General features: G+C 43.5%; 1 protein-coding gene across 1 annotated transcript in view; it reads left to right on the forward strand.

The window, feature by feature from the left end:
- Positions 1-453: 453 nt before the first annotated feature.
- The window catches only part of LOC135921136 (soluble guanylate cyclase 88E-like), a 131,386-nt gene continuing 105,595 nt past the window's right edge, over positions 454-26,244 (forward strand). The window contains exons 1-3 of the mRNA XM_065455458.2: positions 454-901; positions 19,618-19,885; positions 23,099-23,244. Of these exons, the coding sequence (XP_065311530.2) occupies positions 734-901; positions 19,618-19,885; positions 23,099-23,244 (582 nt within the window). The 5' untranslated portion in view covers positions 454-733. The remainder of the gene's footprint in view (positions 902-19,617; positions 19,886-23,098; positions 23,245-26,244) is intronic.

A 26,244-nucleotide genomic window follows, 5' to 3' on the forward strand; every position in this document is an offset into this window, starting at 1 on the left:
TGCGTGAGTTGAACATTAATTTATTTTCTCGTGTAATGCAGGTTTCCTCTGGACGACAACGTGACCATGAACTACCAGAGTACGAGGCCAGGAGAGGAATTCGAAGAACATTGAGATGTCGAATTTCTTCGAGTGGTCTCTAAACACGGACCTCCTTTCTGCTTCTGCTGAAACACTGTTCTGCAGATGAAGATGATTCGCACATTACACCCTTGGCACAGGTGCCCGAGTAGCCTCGTGTGAACGCCATGGTATTATATTACATGCGCAGTCATCTTCTGGCGACACAGCTATCGAACATGCAAAGCATATGCGCCAGCGATACTCTTCAAATCAGATAGTAGAGCACGCCGTTAAAGACATAACGGCAGCACGAAGAAAAAAAATACAGCTTTGCATATTGGCAGGCACAAGCAAGAACTAAGTTTTTGAAGTTATTCCTCATGAAGAAAGTTGTTAGAGAAAATCCTGGATTTTCATGTAAAATATGGAAAGGATAGAGCGCATCAGGCACCGTATGGTTTATGCATAGTGACCGCTAGCGGTATTGCTAGTAATTCTGTGAACTGAAGGTCACGAATGAAGTGCAGTATAGAAGACGTAACCACAACGGGCGACGAGAAGTGGTTTTTATAGTCGTGAAGCTTTGTGAGAATCGAGGAGTGCAGTGTTTCTGTGCACGTCCGTTCCCGGAAACTGTCTCGCTCAAGGAAGTTGGCGATAAAGAGCAGCCATGTACGGACTGATCTTCGAGAACCTGAGCCAGTACGTGACTTCGGTCTACGGACCCGAACGCTGGGAGGAGATCCGGCGTCGGTCGAGGATCGAGCTGGCGACGTTCAGTACGCATGAGGTGTACCCGGACAACTTTGTTCACAAACTCGTCAGCAAGGCGTGCAAGGTGAGTGACCTCTGGCTATGATGCGCTGCCTTCTAGGACAATAGTTTCTGGAACCAGGACTTCATTATTCTGAGAGTAATGGCCTAAGAATGGAACCAATACAATATTTAATAAATGTTAATAATATAGATATACAACATACAAGAAATTATAGCCTTGCGAACAGGCGTTTAAAGACAACAACATTATCAAAGCCTAAACGTGTGTTCTAGCACAACCGCACCACGCGGAATGGTCTCAATGCACCTGTCGAACACTCCCACGTGGGCTGTATCACTTGATGCATTGTGTCACTGTGTGTCATTGTGCCACTGCGTCACTTGCTTGCGGTTGTAACTGTGAGTTAAGCCATGTCTTCTCCATTATACATTCGAATCTCGGGAGGCAGAAAGATCGAGGAAACTTGGCAGGAGAGCGTGCTATGGTCGAGTGTCGTCGACTGTTGCGCGCCCTTACTTTCAATCTGTGCATATCGGGGTTCAATATTAACCGTTGGTGGCTGGGTCCATTGACATAGGGGGCCAACAGTAAAACAACAAACGAAGAAGTTCAGGTTGACAATGGTTGACCTTGTTGAGAAGAACTCAAAGAAGCGCCAAGAAAACAAATTTTTTGAAGAAATACTCAAGAACATGGATGCAATAGATGGATGCTGCAGTGCACAGATTTCTTTACCTCAAAAGCGTGGACACAACATAGAAAAAGAGTTCAAGAAAATTGGGAAACAAGTGCAGGGTATTGAAAGTGTAGATAGACAACCAGGAGTGTTTAAAAGAGAGAGAAATAGACACGGTGAATTGTATGCAAAGAAATCAGGAAGGGAATGTTGTAAGATAATACAAAGGGCAGTGCCTGGCTATTTGACGACCCAACTGACTGCCTGAGGGCTAGCCACACCGGATCGAATGCTTACAACAGGGTGAAACGTGTGTATGATGTGAAAAACGTCCGGAAATTATTCAATACATCCTAATGGAATGCCAAGATAGTCACCCAGAAAGATACGTTGGGAGCTTCCACATTCAGAAACGCGAGATTCATAGCGAATGGAGATACTTGGTGGTCAGTGGTATAGATAAACAAGAAACGTGTAAAATAGTGATGGAAAAAAAGCAGAGAAGAGATTGAGAGAACCGGAGTAGTTATAGACATTATTAGCTGTAGAACATATAAACGCTTTATTGAAGAAAAAATAGGCATAATGCTACATTGCAATAGATGTGGTATAACATTATTAACTCAAGCAGGTGAAGAGACTTTCTGTCGCCACTGTTTCAAAAGGCATGCCAATAATGATCATCATACGTAGGCTAAAGAAAGAGCAACACTTTATTATTCCTTTCTTTTGGCATGTGATCTGCTGCAAATGGCTTTTGTGGCTTTCTGCACTGCCATCTATGGGGTGACAGCTCAAATAGCAGATAGTTACTACAAAAGTGAAGCTCGACTTCGTTTTGGAAAGTTGGTTTGGGACGAGCCCGGGAGCAGACGCAGTGGTAAGCTTTGCTGATCGCGAGTAGAAGCTCTGTAAAACAAAGGAAGCGAGAAAACTTCCAGTTCGGATTATGCGCGCGCATAGGACCAACGTGCACCAAAGCCAAACATGCACCAAAGTGCATGTTTTTTTCAGGTATTGTAGGAGAGCCTTTGTGGCTTCCCAGAATCGTGAGCTATGACACCAGGTTCCCGACACCTTTGCTTTAATTATCCCCCGCCTTACTCACACGCGTGGGTTCGCAAGCTGGCGATGTCCAGTTAAACCTCATGAATTTCTGCCTTTGAATTTCTGAGCAAGCCATGAAGGGCGCAGAAAATTATGAGGCTTCTCAAACACCAAGCGCGTTGTCATAAATATAAACCAAAACTGTAATCTCTATGAATAAGACAAGCTGATGTTTGGCATTTTTGTTGAGATCTTTTATTTTCTTTTATTTTTGCGAAATAATGGCCCACTCGGGAAGGTCGGGCATCCAAAATAACGCACAAGGACTAAGCACACAAGCGCAGCTATCTGGAAGTTCTTGCACTATGCGAAAGCAGTAACGCTACTAAACTCTGAGATCAATACTTCCCGGGGTTCTTTTCGAAGTAGCGTTTAGAAGCAGCCAATTCAAGTTGCACATTGTATGTACTACCAATATGTCATATGCAAACTGCAGATAGTGCGTATGCCAGGTATTTTAGTGTGCTCCGTATTAAATTGGGCTTTACAAGATACTATTACCATAAGGGAATGCTATTAGCATATTTACCACAAGGTAATTAGTTAAAAATTTAATTAGGAAGTTTTAGTTAACTACTCGGTTATGCATTTCAATTTTTTGTGCATGTAATGTTGGCCTCTTCGAGTAGGCTCCGTCGTGGGCAATTCACGGTGTTGCTATCTGCCACAGGCAATTTTTCAAAATTTTTGGATGTGTTCGCTCCAACACGCGGTATGTATATTTCTTTATAAAGGTGATAATTTCTAAGTTTTTCGCACCTTTAAAGATCGTCTGTAGCAGTTAACATTATTGTTGTCCTGAAGCTGGATCTTTAAGACAGGTGGGTGGTACTTGCACCAGAATTCAGGATGCATATTGAAATAATTAAGAAAATTTACCAATTAGCTTCTTAAATATTTCCTTTACGGCAACGGTTTCAATTTACGAATGGCAGCAGGTGAGAGTGCAAGTCGTATTCACTAGAAATTAATTTCCAGAATGACACTAGTTTGGCCATGTACGTCATCAAACTCGCCATAAAAATGCACGTAGTTCCACCTATTTTTTTAACAATGCGCTCTTTTATCCATAGAAGTACAATAGTAACTGGAACGCCCATATACTTCGTCCCACACTTTGGGAAATAATATATCGAAACTGGTGACATCCTAGAGGTTAATTTTAAGTGCATGCATCTTTCAAGCTCACTGGCTACAATGCGTGAATTGCAATATGCAACACTTGTGCGCAAATGGCTCTCCCACATATGACGAAACCTCATTAGAGACCACGTTGTAGATGCATCCGTTAACCCTGCGTAGGCGTTAATCTGGCCTCACTGGGGAGTAATTATTGTCGCGGGATCGCTCCTTGCCGAGTGCGAACATGAACAGCATGGTCGGCACCATAAATATCGGCTGTTCATCGAACCCAGACACATAGCAGATTCAAGCGTTGTCGACAGCTCTAGACGACGATGATGAAATTGCCGATACGTGTTCGCCGTTCCGCAAACGGCTCCCGCAGGGAGCTCCACACCGCCTGCACCCGAGCATCGAAATAAAAAAAACGTGACCGCACTTGACCTCCAGTGGCGGCATCCAGTGGGCCATGGCGGCATTGGGGCAACAAATTGCAGAGCCAGGCACTCGCAATCTTTCGCTTTCGTCGCTTGCTCGCACGCGTCAGCGTTCCTCCCACCCGACACTTAAAAAAGATTGATCGGCACTTCGGCATGGGAGCATCGACGAACCGAGCGGGTTGCATGCAGCAAACGCCGTTTCCGGACGTCGCCGCCCCAGTGTTCGTGGCACAGACCTCCACTGGCATTCGGCGGCGATGTGATTTAGTTTCTGGCGAGGAAGGCATCGAGTGCTCGATGTAAGAGGGTGGAAATGGTCAGCCACTGGCGTGATCCTTCAGGACATAGGAGAATGCATGGCGGACCCGTTTCTGTTTGGGGTCAGACAGGTCACTGCGCATGCGCCGTTGCGCCGTAGCCTGTGGCGACGCACGCGCAGCTTATGGTGAAGAAGGGACACTAGCACAGTGGCTCTGCTTCTTCTGTATCTTCTATATTGGCGGAGAACAGGGCATTCCATTTTTGTGCGACAATTCATGTTTGGCAGTAAGCCTCTAGTATCTATGAAAGAATGCGTTCATCTAGGCTAATAAATCACACGTGACCCTTATTATGAAAACGAAATTTACAGAAGAGTGAAGATGTGCGGTTTCGCGTACGACAGGCACAACAAAATCATGACTGTCGCCTCCTTACAGCTATTCTTGAAAAGTGTAGAATCATTGCATTATACCGGTAGCAGTGTATGCGGAACAAACTTGAAGGCTAACAAAGAAACTTGCAAATATGTTATCGACCACTGAACGAGCTATGCAGAGCAACATAACAGGCATAGCGCTTAGAGATAGGAAGATGGTCGTGAGGATTATAGAGCAAACGAGGATAGCTAATATTCTAGTTTGCATAAAATTTAAAAAAATTGAGGTGGGCCAGCTATGCAATGTTCAGAGAAGATAACTGGTAGTCTGCTATAGTTTATGCCAAGCGATGGAAAGAGCAGTTGAGGACGGCAGAGAAGTAGGTGGTATGAGAAAACGTGGAAATTTGCAGCCATGCATAAGATGGCATCAGCTGGGGCAAGATGGGCAAATAGAGACCACCGGGAGGTGCCTTCATCCTACAAAGTACATAAGTAGGCTGATTATGATGAAGTAGATCTGTGATATGTGTTGTTTTTAATGAAAGGCACGCATTGGGGTATGATGGGCAGTTTGTTGCCAACGAAGCGAAAGCAGCACTCTTCGGTGATTCTTTCTGCTCTGAACTCAATTACTGCGATAGCGGCATTCCATCACTGTGAGGACCTTCATGTTTCGTTTGCAGGCCTCTTTTTTCCTAAAGTAATTGCTCTTTCTCACTAAGAGGGAACAGTTGGTCGAGCCAAAAAAGTTAGCCCTGCCAGCATTTGTAGAAATTTTGGTAGTGGTAGGGAATGAAAGAGGTCATGGGATAAGGTGTATGTTAAGTATAAATTCATAAAAGAGATATTTATGATAATGGCTGAATAATATTTATAAAGTATATAATATTAGAAAGAGAAAAGTGTTGCTTATGTAAATAAGTTGTGAAGTTATCTTCATTTAGTTGTGCGCAGCTTCCTGCGTGCATAGAACACTAATGCATTTTGTGGAACCTGGAATGCACGGACACACATTAGCTCTATGCGTAGATTATATTTATATACAGCGAATATATCTGCGTTATGTATCTTATTTATTTCTTAATTACATCTGTAAGTCATGGAATCCAAAGTTTGAAGTTGTTTGGCCAAAAGATTATGCTAATTGTTTCGTTGATGGCGCGCAAACATTTTGCTTTTTTCTATGCTTGGTTGTGACTGTCGTGGCATATCACGCTTAATTTGCTGGTTTTTGTGTGTTATCACGGTGAGGTTATCTTGTAGTCAGTATACCAAGTTTTGAGAAGTTGTATAAAACAACCGTCTTTCCGTTTTCCATCACTCAATGGGACAACGTCCGAGCACCTACCGTCCCGGTGTGTTGGAAGCGTTAAAGTCGAAATGACCTTTATATATGAAGTTTCTGAGTGCCATTTTTGAAATTGAGTGTTTCTGTACATAGATGTGTAGGCTGCATGCGATGAGGCAGTCGCTTTGTTGAAGGCTTCCCGCATTTCGGGCTGTATGAGCCTGACACGAAAACTTCATCTATAAGTAATGTCATAAGTGAAACGACGCTGGCTTACCTACGAGACTTGAGCGAAATCCTTTTTTCCCTGTAGATATCGTAATGCCGTTATATCGGGCACTTGACAGCTGTGAATTCGGTGGTCTGCTATGTAACAAATTATGCGATTCTTTGTGGACTTATCATTGCGATGTCGTTGTTGGGAATGATTACGTCAATCCTGGGGGCATCATCTATTTTGAATAAGGGATATATTTGAGGCTGGTCATCATGCACTGTAAATGTATGCGTATCTTGTGTCACCGATGCTGTTTCGGCAAGCACGACGAAGAATGGCATGCAGAAACACCGCCATCTTGTCGAGAACAACTGGGTGATGCACATAATGTCATCCTCGCGACTGCTGCAGCATTGCTTATTCTAGCCTCCGAATTACAATCAAAGGCCCACCACTATCAGTTTCTGTGCGTAGTGCAAAGCCTTGCGCTTGTTGTCCAGGTCTGTAGTTACGCGATGGCGCAGTGGCTAGCGCGCCCGAGTTCCAAAATCACATGGTTTAGAAACCGAGGTGGTGGGCACATATTTATTTATTTATTTATTTATTTATTTATTTATTTATTTATTTATTCACTTTTCTTACTCTCAATCGCCCGAAGGCGTTACAGAGAGTTGGGGGCGAGAACCAACGTAAGTCTTAATGGGGTTGTAGAAATTCTTCGTGTTAGAGATGGCAGTGAGGGAGGTAGGGAGGTGGTTCCAGTCTTCCGAGGTTCTTGGTATTAGTGAGTCTGAGTAAATGTTTGCGCTACAAAGGCGTACATCCACTGTTTCGAAATGAATAATGCGAGAGCACGCGTGCGATGGCTGATGGAACAATTCTTTTCTAGGTTTGTGATCGAAGGACGAATAAACTTTATTTTAGGACAGCAGATATGAGGCCTAGGCCTCTCTACCTAGATGGCGGCCTCGCGTCCTTGGGCCTTGGCGGCATCTTGGGCTTGCTGGATTGCCTTGAGTTGGTCTTCCGGTGCACAGCTGAGCAACGCGGTCTCCCAGAGCTCTCTGGTTTTGGGTATTTTATTCTGCGTGGGTGTCCGAGGACAAGCCGAAACCACATGCTGTAGGTACGCCCCTTTTTTGACAGAATCTACATCTATCCGGGCGAAGGTCCGGGTAGGAGTGGTGGTAGGCCACCAGGTTCGTATATGTATCTGTTTGTAAGAGGCGCCATGCCGTCGCTTGCCGTCTGCTTAGCGAGGACTGTGTCGGGGGGAAATGGGTCCTTCCTAATTTATAGTTTCGTCATCTCGTTAAAGCTGGTCATCCGGTGTTCTTTTTTCCCAGTATTTGCATGTCACCTGCTCGGCCTGTCAGTTCTCGAGCCAGGTTGTGCTCTATTTTGTTCCCAGGAAGGGAGGAGTGCGCGGGTCCCCATGTAATGTGAACGTATTGAATTTACCGAAAGTTAGTTAAAATTATCGGCGCTTCCAGCGAGATTCTTCCTTTGGCATAGTTCTTGACGGCTGTCTTGGAGTCGGTGATTACGATGTTAGCCTCTGCGGAGACTATTGCCAGTGCTAAGGCAGCCTCCGCCACCAGCTCCGCCTTTCCTGTTTTTACAGTGCCACTAAATCTGGAGTCATCCTCTAGACTCGTAGCAACTATCGACATACTCTGTCTATTTGCTACTCCGCCGCCTCCACATAGACCATGTCTCTGGCACAACGGAATATTTTGTAGAGAGCTCTTGCTATTGCGATTCTTCTGCCTTGATGAAACTCCGGGTGCATTTTCCCGGGAATTGGGGGTATTGAGAGATGTACCCTTATATTCCATGGGATGTCTCTCCGCAGTCCTTGCTGTGCGTCGTCAGTTAGTCCGATGTTGTCTAAGATGTGTCTCCCTTCAAACTCTGTTAAGTTTTTCATACTGCACCACTCTCTTGGCTTCAATAGTTCGTCGACTGTGTTGTGCACGCCCAGCACCAGGAACTTCTGGTTTGACGTATTTGCTAAAAGTCTCAAGGCTCGTTTATGCGTCCTTCTAACAACGCATTCTATCTTGGCTTTATCCGCAGCGTAGAGCTTGAGGTAAGGGACTGCATATACAATGTGAATTATTACCAATGTTGCTATTAATCGGATGAGATTGTGCTCAAAGTTCCTGTTGGATATCAGCTTTATTAGCCTGAATGTTTGTTCAACACTGTTGTCCAGTAGTCTAATGGTTTCTCTAGTATTGCTGCCCAGTTGAAAATGACAACAGAGGTTGTGTTCAGTACTACAGAAATTTCTGTTGTACAACAGGATTTTTCTGTAGTAACTACAGATTCCTGATGGAGCGACAGACTTTTCTGATGTACAACAGACATCTGTTGTTGCTACTACAGAAGTACAGTCTGTCGTATATCTGTTGTTACAACAGAAAGCTGAAGCTCTACAACAGATTTTTGTAGTACTACAGAAATTTCTGTTGTACAACAGGATTTTTCTGTAGTAACTACAGATTCCTGATGGAGCGACAGACTTTTCTGATGTACAACAGACATTTGTTGTTGCTACTACAGAAGTACAGTCTGTCGTATGTCTGTTGTTGCAACAGAAAGCTGAAGCTCTACAACAGATTTTTGTAGTACTACAGAAAAAATTGTCATCACTACAGGCACCCTGTTGTCCCAACAGAAATGTTCCTGAAGTAACCCGAAAAACTTCTGTAGTGCTACAGAGAGCTGTTGAAATACTACAGAAACCTATTGTGGCAACAGGCCCCCAATTGTCACAACAGAAGTGTTCCTGAAGTAATGCGACCAACTTCTGTTGTACTACAGAAAAATGTTGTTGTACGACAGAAGCCTATCATTGCAACAGGCCTCCAGTTGTCATAACAGAAGTGTTCCTGAAGTAATGGACAAAGTTCTGTTGTACTACAGAGAACTGTTTCACAACGGAAACCTATCGCCGCAACATGTACCCAATGATGACAACAGAAGTGCACTGAAATTGTGTGATGCGACAAGCTTCTGTAGTGCCCGGTTGAAAAAGGCAAAAGGAATTCCTGTCGCAACTACAGAAATTCTGTTGTACGACAGAAGTTGTTGACATTTCTTAATTGGGAGACATTTCTGACATTACGACAGAAATTCTGATTTCGCAACAGAAGCATTCTGTCGCGACAACAAGAGTTCTGAAGTCGGAACAACAGCTTTATATCCTGACAGCGACTCCGACGTTACGACACCAATTCTGACGTCGCAGCAGAAACATTCGGTCGCGACGGCCAAGAGTTCCGAAGTCGCAACAGAAGCGCTTTCCGTCGCGGTCCTTTAAAATTGTATGTTTTCGCATCGGTGGTGTACACTGTACTTTTCTCTTGCGCGGTATTCAATCGCGCTTCTCTGAAGCCGGCAATGCTGATGGCACCGACACCGGTAATAAAGTCGACGTGGCGAATAGTTATAATTGTACCGTGAGGACGCGGCACCACCAACGCCCTACCGGCCTCCTCAAAATCGGCCGCTGATCAAAATCATACCATCCGCGGGAATGGCTGCGTATCCGTTTTTTTTTTTTTGGTAAGATGGGGCACACAGGCCTGTGGACTTCCATGTGCTGTTACACTGACACATTAGTTAATTTCCCAGGAATATTTCACAAGCTTATGCGAAGCGGAAAAGAAGATTTGGGTTGTTCCACAAAGTTGCGTGAAAAGCTGTCTCGCTCGGGTCTCATTAATCTGGTACAGTGCTGCCGTGAGAAGCCAGTATGCTGTCAGAAAGAACTCTCATCCACGAATGTTCATGTAGCTATTTTGCATTGAACACACGAATTATATGCGCGCTCAAAAGTGTAAAGAATGAGAGACAACTGTCGAAACTAGCAGTAATAACCCTAAAAGTCAACGTTGTCTATTTCTGAATTTCTTATTTAATAAGGATATCGTACATCAAAATCGATGTTCTAGCACTGCAAGAGGTACTGTCGATGGTACGAACACTCTTGCTCTTCTAGAGATGCGGCACTTGACGCGGTGGAGTGATAGCGGATCTTGGCTCTCAAAATGCAAATGTAAACATCAGCGCATCGGCTCGTCGTACTGTTCACATGGCCAAAACGTACACTCCGAAAGCATGTCAGGGGTGGCGCAGTGGTAAGATGCCGGGCTCGGAATCGTGAGGTCGCATGTTCGAATCCTAGGCGAAGACGTTTTTTTTTAATTTTTTTTTACTTTTATGTTTTTCTTTTCTGTACTAACAAATTTACATAACCTTACGGATGTCTCTGTCAATTTTTAATTAAATATTGATCAAGAACTACACAACTTTCTACTACAGGACGTCACACTACAGACAACAGAACTACAGACAACAGAACTACAGGCAACAGAACTACAGGCAACAGAACTACAGACAACAGAACTACAGGCAACAGAACTACAGAAACAACGTCCCAAAATACGACAGACTCTTAAAATTTCCTGTTGTGTTTTTCAACTGGGTGTATTCGGATATGCGGAGTCCAAGTATTCTCAGGGTCTCCACTATCAGTATCCTGGTGCTATTTAATGTGACCACAATGCACGGCCTTTGCTTAATGCTTTTTCGACCCCTGCATGTGGGTCTATAGAGCAGAAGTTCTGATTTTTTGCGATGAACATCTCAGTCCTTTGTCGCTGATACAGTCTTCGACCGTGTGTACTGCTGTTCGGAGGATCTATTCCCCATGCCCATCGCTTCCAGCTGTCACCCAGAGGCTGATGCCGTCCGCGCATAGGCTGTGTCCGAGACCTTTTATTTTGAGACTCGCAGGAAGACCGATCATTGCGACGTTGAATAGACAGGGAGATATTGTCACGTGGTGGTGACGTTGAAGAACACAGTAGCAATACTGTGAAAGACAAAACTTTTATTGGGCGAACCTGTGCCCACAAAAACAGGCTACACTTATAGCACAACGATAGCGGCGAACACGGTCGGCGATCGTCGAAAATCTGATCAACGGGTCAAGCGCGTCGGCTTTTACACATCAATCGTCGCATGTTCCAGACCAATCGCTGGGACCTGCGTGTCTTCCACAAAGTTCTACATTATTCGCGTCACGCATACATGCAATCAGATTACACAAAGTTCGGTGACAGACAGCGGATGGAAACATCGATAATATTGGAGAAACTTCCTATACATGCAGGCGCGCCCTGCGCTGCGTGATAACATTTGTAAATTGGTGGAACGTGGTCACCCGAGAAAGATAAACATGTACACGTGTCAATATAGACTGGAGCCTGCGGGGCACCCTTATTACCTAGTTTGAGTGCCTCCGATTTGGTTTCTTCGATTGAAATTTTCGTCCCATAATCCATCAAAATGTGTTTGATGTGATCGAAGTAAAATATTTTATGGGAGAGGCACAGTGGAGAACACTTTCGGCACAGAGCGATGTCTGGTAGGTCAGTAACTTTCATTGCGAGGACGCTGGAGTAGTGACTATAGTTAGAAAGACTAAACCGGGTGCTGCGATTCCGGACAAGCTCTAAAATGTTTATTTGTGTTACCTGGCCAGGATTTCAAATTGAGCAGGCCTACTCAAGTTTGAGTCTGACCAAGGTCTTGTAAGGTGCACCTTACAAGACCTTGGTCAGACTACAGCTACAATACAATACTACAATACTACAACATATACAATACTACAATACTACAGCATAGCTCCCATGGGAGCTATGCTGTAGTTTTGACGCGGGAGAAGTTCCGACGCAACAAACCCAACATGAGATTAGCGTTCTTGATAATATGGTTTACATGCAAAAAATAAACCGGGTGCTGTGATTTCGGACTAGCTCTAGTATGTTTATTAGTGTTACCTGGCCACGATTTCAAATTGAGCAGGCATGCTCAAGTTTGGGTCTGACCAAGGTCTCGTGAGATGGGAGCTATACTGTAGTATTGACACGTGAGAAGTTCCGACACAAAAAACCCAGCATGTGATTAGCGCTCTGGATAATATAGCTTACATGCAAAATGCATGATAGATTCTGGGTTATAATGACGCCGAAATAATTGTAAGTCACCGCGGTTAGGGGTCTGTTATTAATAGTGTAATCAGCAGGACTATTTGAGTAAGGCAGTCGGGACGCGCGCATGCTTTTACACTTCTTAATATTAAGTTCCATTAGCGAATCGGAAAGCCGGCGGGAAATACTATAAAGGTCAGTCTGTAATGCAGTAAGGTCACAACGGTTAGAATTTATGCGGTATATTACACAGCATCCAGCAAACAGTTTTGCAGAAGAAACTTCAATGGGAACGCTGTTTATGTATGTGAGAAGGAGTAGCAGTCCGAAAACTGAGCGTGCAGCACGCCCGATGTTACTTAAGGGAAAGAAGAATCATGACCGTTAGCCGAAACATATTGAAGGCGGTTAAAAAGAAAGCATTTATTCCAACCTAGGTCATTCGCACCCAGGTTATTCCTATCAAGTTTAAGAAAGAGTAGCTGATGTGGGACTTAATCAAATGCCTTAGCCAAATCACAAAAACTACAGTTGGCAAAGAAACCATTATCGAGAGCGTGAAATAAGTCGTTTGTAAATAACAAAAGATGCATTTCACAAGAAAAAGACTTTGTAATCTCACGTTGACAAGTAGATAAAAGTGAATTAGAGTCAAGAACGCCTACCACATGTAAATAGATGACGTGCTGCATGCAAGGTATAGTGGTCAATCATATCGGTCTGTAGTTTAGGGGAGAATGAAATACACTTCATATGCGCGCAAGAACCACTCTCCACACCTTCTAAACACTTGGTATGGTGCAGCTTTGCAATGACTGCGAGAAAATCTAGCGAAGAATCAACGATGAATACACTGATGTATATTTCAAAAACTTCAAATTAAGACCACCAGGGCCAGCACAGCTAAATAATTTTAGGTTTTAAATTAAACAAGAAATACCGGTTGAATCAAACAGAACAGGATGCGTAGGAAAAGAAACCCGAGCCGGGGTAATGAGCATATAGGAGCAGGATTATCGTGCAAAAAAGAACAGCAACATGTATGCATTATGTAACCCGTCACAACAATCACTGTTATTTACAGGAACGCCACTTGAATCACAAAGTTCATAGCTTCACTTTCGCTATTGACTGCGCACTAAAATTTTCGATCATTGCCACGTAGAAGCGTGGGTAGTGTGTTACGATAAAAGTCATCCTTAGCGCGTGTTAAAGCCTATTTGTACTCGTTATTTGTGTTACTATATGCAATCAACCACAAGGCATTTGCTGATCTTTTTGTGCACCAAAATAACATCTGCTTTCTATTTTGTAAGCGTTTAATTTGTCCGTTAAACCAAGGTGCCCGAGATTTAGTTGTAATACGCTTCAGTAGAATATTAAAATTATGGGGTTTTACGTACAAAACCACTTTCTGATTCTGAGTCACGCCGTCGTGGAGGGCTCCGGAAATTTCGACCACCAGGGGTTCTTTAACGTGCACCTAAATCTAAGTACACGGGTGTTTTCGCATTTCACCCCCATCGAAATGCGGCCACCGTGGCCGGGATTCGATTCCGCGACCTCGTGCTCAGCAGCCCAACACCATAGCCACTGAGCACTTCAGTAGAATATAACGGTTCATTAGTTATGCTGAGTTATCTTTAAACAATACTCAGCTTGCCTCTACGGTGCGAGTGCACAAAGGCGGCAGATATTCGCTAATGAAGGATGATAATTCAGAATTAATAGCGTCGACGTCAGTATTCTTATATTATTCTTTGACCAATGGTGATGGTGAACTTGGGGTTGATAAGGCGACCTCACGAGGACAAAATAACGTTGCTGACTACAGTGGCTGTCGTCAGCGCAAAGGTGAGGACGGATGGATGGATGCACAACGGAAATCGAGTTCGCGCACTGAGTTGCTGTCGATATAAAAAAAAAGAAGAAAAATCGAAGTAAGAACAGCTTGACTAGTTTTCCCGCCACTCAGAAGGTGTGGAGCATTTCTCATAGCGTATACGCTAGGCAAAAACCCCGATTTAAAGCTACGGGTGAATGCCCGGTGTTCGTTCCTGTGCAATCCCCGGTACAATTGTTCGGTCTGGCTCTTGATCTTGCCTTCTGCCAGGTGATCATTGTGGACGCGAAGTCTCTGGGCATCGTTACCGTGTTCCCTCAGTGTGGCCTTCCCACGACAAACTTGACGGGCCTTGTTTTTTGTTTGCGTAGTTTTCGGTCTAGATGACGAAGCCTTTCAGCGGTATACTTGTAATCTTGCATCAACGGGTCGTCACAGTATGTATAGGGTCTCATATACAACTGTAAGAAAGTGATATACGATCACATGAGTGGTTCACCAGGTTGTGGCAAGCAGAATGAGAAGCGCTATTAATGGTTTCATGGGAAGGGTCTACGTCATCAGAGGAAATCATTATTAGGCCAAGCCTCGAGAGCATGCCTCGGCCTACGATGGAGACGACCAATGAACGAACTCGTCTATTCGTACCATGACCGCGATGCTTTCAGTGAGGTTAAAATTTTAGACAGTTACTTGATATCGAAACAAGCTTCAAATATATGTGCCTGAAAAGGCTAATTTATTTATTCTACCACGATGTATCTTTATATCTTAACCTAAGGAATTGGAACTCAAAATATTTATTAGGGGAATTTGCCTCATGGCAAATGCAGCAAGACAGTAAACCAGAAGAGGGGCATAAAATAAATGCCTCTAGCCATGCGTGCGGTAGGAATGAGACAAGGCGCTTGTTTTCAGTTATCCAATGGGCGCAGCACTCCGGAACATGACTTATTGAGTTTTTCACGTGAACTTATGTGCGAGTCAGCACTGCAGCAGTAAAAGCGCCTATTTACTTATCATGCACACTCCATGTTCCTCAAAGTTGCTCGTCTCTTTGGACGCATCGACACGTGTTCATTAAGACTCGAAGGGTATCGCTCATGTTCTCGAGCCAAACACTGATGAAAAAAAAATATGAGACGTGAGAGCATCTTTATCAACTGAATTTCATGATGATCTTGTTTCAAAATTATATGTTAACGACCAAGCGATGAGGCAGAGCCCCTTCTTTTGTGGATCCAAGTTTATTTTAATTCTTTTTTTTTCCTTAAGCAGGTTTTCTATAATAGTCAATTTTTTTTCGGCACGATTTTGTTACGTCTGGCAAGTTGCTACGCGGCCAAAGCTAGAGGAGGCTGACTCTGCGTGTAGGTGATGTTGTTTCTCAAGTCTCTAAAATAGTTCAATATTGGCCGCGAGATCACGCCGACTCACCGCCCTTCGAAGACTGGCGGAACAACGCATAAGGTGAATGGTGCGTCGCCTCGCTGTCTAGCCTCTCCATGCTTACAAGTGCTCGTAGGCCGTAGACAACCTGCAAAAATTGTTTCTTCTGTGGTTGAAGCCTAATCGTTTTGCATTGTTTGAAGATATGCAGAATCAGTTGGCCTTCCGCTGTAGTTTATGAACTGTAGTAAGGTCAGTTATTGCACGTGTAAAGCACGCGATGCGTGATAGTCGCATGATTCCGTAGCCTACAATTATTTAAACGTTTCAGCTGCTTCATAGAACGAGCAAATCTATAAAAAGCATTTGATGTTTTAAATAAATGATGTCGCAGCAGGACCTGCTCGTGGTGATGTGCAGATCATGCAGAAATTATTGTAACACCACGGCAGATGAACTAGGTGGCGTGAAGATGACTCATAAATATAAAAAAAACTAGAACTTTGCGCACTGTGGATATAAGTAGACACTCTGAATCTATATATATTATACCGCGGGACACACGTGATGTTAAGGGTGTAATTGCATGAATTACGGGTAGTGATGCCATGACCAGCATCAGCTCTGCCCGAGGTTTCCTTTCCTATTATGGTTTTGATCCCACTACAGAAAAAAAAGGATAATTTTGTATCGCAAATTATTGGCGACACTTGGATACTTTGATTCTGTACAACAAAACAAAGGTGGCAATAGACTATTACACGAGAAACATGCCTGACACGGCATTCAGAAGAACCAGGAGGTCTTGACGTTCTCTTGCTTAGCTTGCGGTGGCCGGTTGAAAATCGTGTCGGGGGGCAGCGGAAGGATAACAATGCCGCTAAATCGGATCTTCAGCAAGGAAAGTTTCTCAGAGCGATGTGGCATACGTGTTGAAAGGGCTCTATAACTGTATACTGCCACGCAAACGTATTATACGGAACTGAAGCCATGCTCTACGGTAGCCCCGAGTAGCCAGTGTCTGAGCGATCGGCAGGCAATCTTCCAATTCGTTTGGAATGGGGCACTCTGTGGCTCTTCAGAAAAAAAATTCAGTTTTTGTTCGGCATATTATTCCATCTTTAACGCTGCACATCACTTTACCGCGATGGGTTTTCGCGGTTTTCTGACGGGGCGTGACAGACAGGCGAAGTGCACGCAGCCCCAAAACTTTTGACCAATAGCGGACGGCAAAAGACGAAAGGGCGGGAAATCAGAAAAAATTATTTTTATTTTTTTCGGTCTAATTTTGTACGATCAGCGCGTACACGCCATACCAAATGAGGAGGTAACGCAGTTTTTGTGACATCGCGTGACGTACAGGCGAAGTGGGAGTGACTCGCATATTTTGTGACTAATCGTGGAGGACTGATTGCAGAATAGGAATAGCAAAGTTTCGAACAGCTTTTCGTTTTACCGCCCAATATCTTGAAACTGGTATTCTGCTGGAAATTTATTGCAAGTGGATGCTACTTGCAAACTCACAGGCTACAATTAATAAATTGCAGTATGTGCCGTAAAATAATTAATTAAGAAGTTGGTTACAACATTTATGGCAATTATTTCGATATGTAGCTCGCGGTCATGGAGGCATTACGGAATCAGGGTGTAGACGAACCGTATGTAAAAATACTGAAAGATATCTATAGCGGCTCCACAGCCACCATAGTCCTCCATAAAGAAAGCAACAAAATCCCAATAAAGAAAGGCGTCAGGCAGGGAGATACGATCTCTCCAATGCTATTCACAGCGTGTTTACAGCAGGTATTCAGAGACCTGGATTGGAAAGAAATGGGGATAAAAGTTAATGGAGAATACCTTAGTAACTTGCGATTCGCTGACGATATTGCCTTGCTTAGTAACTCAGGGGACCAACTGCAATGCATGCTCACTGACCTGGAGAGGCAAAGCAGAAGAGTGGGTATAAAAATTAATCTGCAGAAAACTAAAGTAATGTTAAACAGTCTCGGAAGAGAACAGCAATTTACAATAGGCGGCGAGGCACTGGAAGTCGTAAGGGAATACATCTACTTGGGGCAGGTAGTGACGGCGGATCCGGATCATGAGATAGAAATAACCAGAAGAATAAGAATGGGCTGGGGTGCGTTTGGCAGACATTCTCAGATCATGAACAGCAGGTTGCCATTATCCCTCAAGAGAAAAGTGTATAATAGCTGTGTCTTTCCAGTACTCACCTATGGGGCAGAAAGCTGGAGGCTTACGAAAAGGGTTCTACTCAAATTGAGGACGACGCAACGAGCTATGGAAAGAAGAATGATAAGTGTAACGTTAAGGGATAAGAAAAGAGCAGATTGGGTGAGGGAACAAACGCGAGTTAATGACATCTTAGTTGAAATCAAGAAAAAGAAATGGGCATGGGCAGGACATGTAATGAGGAGGGAAGATAACCGATGGTCATTAAGGGTTACGGACTGGATTCCAAGGGAAGGGAAGCGTAGCAGGGGACGGCAGAAAGTTAGGTGGGCGGATGAGATTAAGAAGTTTGCAGGGACGGCATGGCCACAATTAGTACATGACCGGGGTTGTTGGAGGAATATGGGAGAGGCCTTTGCCCTGCAGTGGGCGTAACCAGGCTGGTGATGGTGATGATGATGATGATGATGATGTAGCTCGATTTCTAGTGCTGGTAATATCCACTTGTTCGAATAATCCAGCACACCGACAATAATCATTGTATCTGCACAGACAATTTTTTTTCCAAAATTCGCACACTCACCAATAGCATTACTCTTTGTTTTATTCGGAATTTGAAGAACTCGGGGCGCGTGCTAGCCTCTATCGACTAAGGGGCATATGTTAGGGCTTTCCGATACTCTAAGTTGTAATTTGAATTTGTTTTTTCACGCTACGGTAGCTGTAATTTTCATCCCTTTCTGTTAGCCTAGTTTATGGTACCTACTTTAGAGCCAGCACGAACTGTGGAACTCCATCCTGACACGTGTACTGAGGTCATTTTCTACTAGCTCGGCAAGAACCTTGCAGCATGTAGCTGCGCTACATGCTGCAAGGTTTTCAAAGGCAGTGCCTGTGAAAACTGTTACAACGTAAGTCCCCTGAGCACTCCCATGAACGTGCAGAAAATAAGATGTTACTCTGTCGTAGCTCCGAGCATTACAAGTAGCAAAGGTAACCATTCCAGCATTGTTCTTACATTTTTCGTCACGTAAAATATCTTTAGTTACTGTCGTCAACAAACTTTATTTTCTTCATTTAATGGTGTATTTAATGTATTTCAAACAGTTTTCAATCACAATAAATTTTATCCTAGAAATAAACTCGCATGCTTTAAAGAGCTAAACAGACAATAAATCAATTTGAACTCAGAAAGTGCTCTCTCAGAACTCTATTATTGTTTTTTCGTCGCAATTAATTGACTTATGAGAGAGAAACTGAAGTCCGAACTTTTCATTTCTTGAATTTCTCACCAATCCTTTAGGATAAAGTCCCAGATTTAAAAGTAATATTTTCGCATTTGATCCCTTGTGGCTCAACAAGAGGCGTCGAAACTTGCTTAGTTATGCCCTTAACTTTTTTAGAACGTAATGAAGTTCATACGCACCGGTCAAAAATTACCTCGGCCCGACCAAACGCCGGTAAGCGGCGAGCAAGTGCGGTAATTTCCAACGTGGCGTCTCCACACATCTTTCGCTTTAGCATCTTTCCTAGCTTGGGAGGCCTCTTTCGCGGTAAGCGTGGTAGATCATTATTCAAGGTGAGCAATTAATGGCAGTTAAATATTTTTTTTTTCTTGGGTGTCCTTTTAACCTACAAGCCTGTGTAGAAGTTACCTGGTTTTTAAACAAGCCATATGACGCTTGTTCTTCTTTTCCTTTTTCCTTTTCTTCCCTCTTCGCCATCCTCAGGGTAGTAAACTGGGTGCATCCTGATTAACGTCCGTCTCTTTTCTTTCATCTCTCTCGCCAACATGGCGCGAGAAGTGAACGGAGCAAATTAACGCGACAGGCACGCTTTTCGCCTCTGTCACGCAGGTGCTGAAGATGAGCGAACGGGACTTCCTCGAAGGCATGGGCGTCTACTTCGTCTCGTTCCTGGCCCAGTACGGCTACGACCGCGTCCTGTCCGTGCTGGGTCGCCACATGCGCGACTTCCTAAACGGACTGGACAACTTGCACGAGTACCTCAAGTTCAGCTACCCACGCATGAAGGCGCCCTCATTCTTCTGCGAGGACGAGTCCTCGACGGGACTGACGCTGCACTACCGGAGCACGCGGCGAGGGTACCTATGGTACACCATCGGTGAGTGCTGCGGTGGCCACGTGGTACCCCTATTCGCAAAGCACTTCACGTGAAGAACGGGATCGTCCACATCTTATTAGTAAAGGCTGATGACAAAGTGTTCCCACGACACAAAACCTTCGCGAATTTCGGTTCGAAATCTTCGTCCGGCAAAACGACGTCCCATTGGGCTGGTTTGAGATTATAACAACTGATATTGGAGAAAAGTTGGTGAGGCATCTTGATACAGAAACGCAGACCTGCAAGCGCATACACAAGCAGAGCGAAAAGGCCAACGCTAACACGGTTGATAGTCAGCGTTTTTTGTTATTCCCATTCTGCTAGTGTATATGTTTGCTCCCTTGCCTTCCAGCGCCATGGAATAGCCCGTGGTCTTGACTACTGATCATGTTTTAAGGCGCACAAAAGCTGAACGATGAACGTTACATTGTTTTTTTCTACATTCGATGGTATTCAGTCGGCGTGCCACCTATTTCGGAAGGAAGAATCTCGCACGGTGGGGCGGGGGGGGGGGGGGCAGGGAGGAGTACACTGATGTTCAGGTTAATATTTTCCTAAAGAATCTATCGTAATCCGCCACAAAGCAGAGTGCAACTACAATGCATGTAGTTGCACTCTGGGAATTGCTACTAGTTTCAGAATTCTAAAGTTTAATCAATTTACATAGTATACTTAAGAAATAATTATTATTTATTGATAAATCAGTGGTTATGATGCAATTACTGGCTTGAGAATTGTGTGTTAGTGGGGTAATAAACACATATTTCTATTGTGAAGTCTTCATATTCCTCGTGGTGTCCCGTTCGTAGCACATGTTATGCACAAATTATTACATGGCATAACATTGTTTAGTTAAACATAACATTGTTTAGTTTTCCTGCGTCTATATATTACTTTCTTGAGAAAGTATGTTGGAACACTTTTATGCGTGATGACTTGATGCTTCTCAGGTTAGAATAAATTAACGCGCAACAAAAAAGTCTACGTTTGCGCACAGATGTAATTAGTCTAGGACTAAATATTAAAACAAGAACAAAGAACAGCTTCGCAAACTTGACAGAGGACAAGTGTGGCAAATCTATACAGAAATTGAAGATAAGTGAATCGTGCACCTTTATTACGCGGTGCTTCCTTGTCTTTCTCCCTAAGGATACTTGAAACCATTTGCTACAAATGTCACTTTTTTTAAGGAAACTGGCATTTTATATGCACTGGAGACACAAGTTTTGAGATATTTTGCAATTTCACGCTCTAGTTCGCCTGTCGGTTTCTCGAAGTGCAAGGCGCTGAGAGGGAACTCCGACATTTGCAAATCTTCACGAAAAGATTGTAGACTGGTGTGATGAGCTGTAGTCCAACAAGGGCTGGCTCAGGCCGCAGCCAACGCCTCCGCCGGGGCGATGCTACAAGTCGGCTACACATTTAGAGTTAGGGATGTCTTTTATTCCACCCTAAGCAAATCTTTCACCAAAACCTTCATGGAAACGGTTCTCCTCCAACATTTATTTTTACCGCCGGTACAACAAAGTCAAATGGCTCAGATGTATTCACCTTCTGCAGGCATGGGTGCTGAGTCCTGTAGTGCGCACTTAACTTGTAGGCATGTATAGTGGAACTGCTAGATGGGACGCAAGACCATTCAATGCGAGCATAATGTGATGGCGTAATGGCCCAAGGTAGATACTATAGCCCTGTACCCTTAGAGCTAGTGATTTGTGCACCGGAGACAGCACCAAACTATTCTATGATAGAGAGAGAGCGCGTTCCAGCTCTCCAGTGCTACACAGATACCTTTGTCCTGCACCGTGTATCAATATTTTGGAAGAGCAGAAGCCGCCAACATGTTTTTGGCAACGAAAGTTTTCTATGTCTTTCATGTTATTCACGGCGCAAGGCTTTACATTCAACGTTTTGACAGGATTTTTTTCAACATTTATATGGTCTTCCAGTTTGAAACTTATGAGGCGCGACATTTTTCGACCTGTGAGTGCAGGAGGGTGAGTGTTTGCGTATTTGTGGTACGACAGCTAGTCTGGCGCTTTCGATTTTTTTCGTGATAGCTCTCAACAGCTATTAAGAACCTTCTTGCAGGTTCACTTGGTTCATGTGCTGCCAGCATATTGTGGTTTCTTCAAATTTTCTTTCTAGACCTTCTTAATGGGGGTTCAAGCCTGAGGTTTATTTTTCGATTGCTTTTCGCACTGTTCGTTTTTCTAAAGCTTATTTGTTCACTGCGTCAAGAACAAAATCATTTGCGAAGATTCATATTGATGCTCCTATCACCGTTTTATTGATCTTGCAAGAGTGTGCAAAATGCCAGTTCCCCCTTCTACAAAAACTTTCTTTTACAAATTACACGCTGATACCTCGCCAGTTAGAACATGGCTTTGGGAAAAAAAAGATTTTTGTTCCATCAATGAGCTGTCGCCTCTGTGGCGTGCCTGAAATTATTTTACACTATTTGATTGCTTGTACAGATACCATTTTTTTCTATGTCCCCCATAGAAATTTGCGAAAATATTTTGATCGAACCTCTCACATTATCCGATATCTTGTTGTTCCGTGCAATGGTGTACCATACGACATGTTTTTATTGATAGGCTTGCATAGCCTGCGGAAAACTCGTTATGCAAGACTGAAATTCAGCAAGAACAATTCTCTGAAGATTACAATTCACTCAAATGATTACGCACTTAAAGGGCATTTACGATCCAGAAGAATGTCAGCCTGATTGGTATCAACTTTTGATTTGGTGTTTAACTTCACCTTTGAAGTTTTTGTCGTAATGAAAGATCTTGCTTTGTGGGACGTTTTCTTTGTATATATTGCCCGTATACTTGTGATCCCATATGTCTACCTGGTGCTCATAATATTTTAAATAGTTCCTGTACATAAATTTCATTAATTGTAACGAATACCATGTCTAAAAGAAAAGTGGGGGCTTAGCCCAGCGTGTAAGACACTCGGCTTCTAAGCCAGGGACTGTAGATTCGCCACTCACCCCCGCCAACGTTTTTCATGTGAACTTATTTTGTTTGATTCATTAATTTCTACACGTGACAGACGGACGGACGTGTTTCCTCGTTGGTTAGGCATAGGAATGCTTACTCACCTAAAATTGCTTGTACCTAATGAAACGAGAAGCAAACAAGAAAAAAAAAGTGTTTTTGTTGCCATTCGATGTGTTTTGCATTTTTCTTCTCCCCAAACCAGGCCAAATCAAAGAAGTGGGCCGTCACTTCTACAATACCGAAGTTCAAGTAGAAGTTCTGAAGGAGGAGTCCATTTTCAACACACTACACGTCATCATGAGGCTCAGCTTCGACAATATGGCTTTCCAACCGCCGTCACTAAAGCTGGTAAGATGCCGTGGGCAAGAAGGGACTTAAGAATGACCATTGAATGATCATTAATGCGCAAATATCTATAATTCAAAGATACCTTACGAATCTTATGAAATGTGAACGCGAATGCTTCATACTATTTGTATGTTAAAAATATGAAAGCTGGTGTTTTGAAATTTGAGAGGATAATGGTGCCTGTTAGGGCTGCTTCAGTAAAATTAGAAATGAGAACTTTCTAGTCATTGGTCAGAACATCGAATAAAACATGGTGTCTTACGTAAAGATTAACTACGCCATGTAAATGCAGCGTGAACAACTTCTGTTAGGCTGCATGTGTTAAGTTGAGAAGCATTGCGCAAAAATTTGCTGTAGCACAAGCTGACGCGACAAGTGTGTCCACTGTTTTCATTCTTGCACATTGTTCTCTGACAGACTATTTTTTTTCTGAGACCGAAAATTGCCATTACGAATTTGCTCATGTCTCTACGCGATATGCACGTTGACGACAATCAAAAGTACGCGTAACCCGCTTAAAGATTGCAGCTAAAGAAAATTTAACGTGACAGCACTAGTTTGTCGTATTTAGGCACCAGCCTCATACTACATTCGCAGGATCATTTGATAAAGACTATCATTTTTGTTCTGCGGAGGGAAAGTCTGTGCATAACACAGCCGCGTTCGTCGTAAACTTATATATCTGTGTTGTATTTGTGGCGGTACGTTTGCAAGGTCGAAAGTCACTGTATTTACCTGGAGCTAGTCCAAATTAAGAAGAAATAAAACATACGGCATTTAATAAGGAGTCCGAGGAAGTCTGCGTTTCTTTCAACACTCGATGCAGGTGCGCAGTGGGGAAAGAAATCATGATTCCGCCGTAGATGAGAGTGTAATCACTGCGTTTTTGTTCTTGACCTCATGTTATCTCTGGGACGGCATTTTCTGGGGGGAAATTTTTCCACAGTGCACATAGGCGCGAACATTGGAGAAAACCACGAAACAAACCCTCAACTACCTAATCAGGATGTGCGAATAGTCATTCGAATAAGCATCGAATGGTGTGAAAAGCTAATCGAAGCGAATGGATTATTGAATAGTTTTCGAAGAATAAACAGGCTTTATCACAATTCTTATAAAACAATGCTAACATCCGAGTATTCTTAAACTTAGCAAGGTTGTGTGATTGCATATTACGTTATGAAGCGTTATTTATTAAAAGCAAAAAGAGAGCATTAGAACTAAACAAGCAGCCTCTTCGCATGCATATGACTCTTCAAAGAGTGCAAATGATCGCTTGACCTATAGCCTGTAAAATGTGGCTTCCTAAGCGACGTAGCCTGCTCTAGTACACAAGTTGTCATATTCTATGTCTATCCTGCGCCCGCACTGATAAAAATTTACCATACTTTTCTTCGAATGCTATGTATAGTTTGGCGCAGTTGACACTTTAAAATATATGAAAAGTAATAAAAAATATTCGCATTTACAAAGAATGGCTATTCGATTCGAATACCGAACCGAATGGGACACTATTCCATCCGTTATTTGAAAGTTTTGAATTTTTGCGCACCCCTACTGTTTAAACGTGCACCAGAAGAAGCTTCATTTTCAGCAGGCGCTTGTTAGAAAGATTGTTTTGAGAGACCGTATTCGCAACCTTCTCAAACTGCGTTGACTAATCTTTGAAGAACCCACTGAGCTCATTCACATATAGATTTCTGATAATGAATCTGCGTGCAAACTTTCAGATATTTGCTGCTTTAGCTAAAAGTAAAGGTGTGCCAACAACAATAACACACAGTTTAGGGCACAGGCCCAGTCTATATTTGTTTTTAATGTGTATTTATTTCTTAAATATCTTTGAACAAAATGTAGGGGCGCTATAACGTAAAACTATTCCAAACTTTTCTATTCCAATTCTGCTATCAGCCCTCCACGATTGGCCAAAAACTTTTTTCGACCACCCCCACTTCACCTGTCTATCACGCGACGTCACGAAAACCGCGATACATCCCCATCTGATATGATGTGTACACACTGATTATGCATGATTTGACAGAAAAAAGAAAAACAGTTATTTCTGATTCGACCCCTTTTCGCCATCAGCCCTCGGCTATTGGTAAAATGTTTCCGGGCTGCACCCACTTCACCTGCCTGTCACGCGACGTCACAAAACCGCACAAGCTCACCGCGTCAAAGTGACGTGTACGTGATAAAGATGCATTAATATGCCGAACAAAACTGAATTTTCTTCGGAATAGCCGCAGGCTGCCCCGTTCCGAAAGGAATAGAAGATGGCTGCCGCCGATCGCTCAGACGCTGGCTACTCGCACCTGCCGGAGAGCATGGGTGTATTTGCGTATAATAAAGCTTCTTGCGTGGCTGTGTAACGTTTTGGAGCACTTTCGGCTGTTTAACCCCTCACTCTGCCAACTCTTCTTTGCTGATGGCCCGTTTTAGCGTCATTTTTGAGCTTCCGTTGCATGCCGCCGTGATTTTCGACCAGCCACCGCAAGCTAAGTAAGGGAAAGCCGACCAATCGTAGACGCCGGCACCACCCTCTTCATCCGGTTATCGACTTTCAGTGCAGTGGCTCGGCCCCATCGACTCCCTCTCCACTTAAGCGTTCTCCTCGCCTCTTGTCAGCCAATTAGATACGACAAGCCGCTCAGTGTAGGCAATGTTATTCGTTTTTCAAGCAAACAAAAGTGCCCTCCTATGAACGAGGAGAGCGTTTGATTGGTCTGTTCAGACAACCCTGCGGGTGACCGCCTCGTGCTTGCGTTGGTGGTTACATAAATTTGACGTCGGGAGATTGGAATAGAAACATATTGGAATAGTTTTACGTTATAGGGCCCTAGGTTGTTTCACTGAATGACCATTTCGTATGCTTCATGCGTTAGAGCTCGGCGAAGCCCACATTGAATCAGCGGGTAATAAAGCCTGTCAAAAGCAACCGCTGGACTTCGATACCGGTTGCTACACACCGAATACAAAAAAAGTATTTTTTTACAGCTG

The sequence above is a fragment of the Dermacentor albipictus genome, chromosome 3 (assembly GCF_038994185.2).
Source record: "Dermacentor albipictus isolate Rhodes 1998 colony chromosome 3, USDA_Dalb.pri_finalv2, whole genome shotgun sequence".
Lineage (NCBI taxonomy): Eukaryota > Metazoa > Arthropoda > Arachnida > Ixodida > Ixodidae > Dermacentor > Dermacentor albipictus.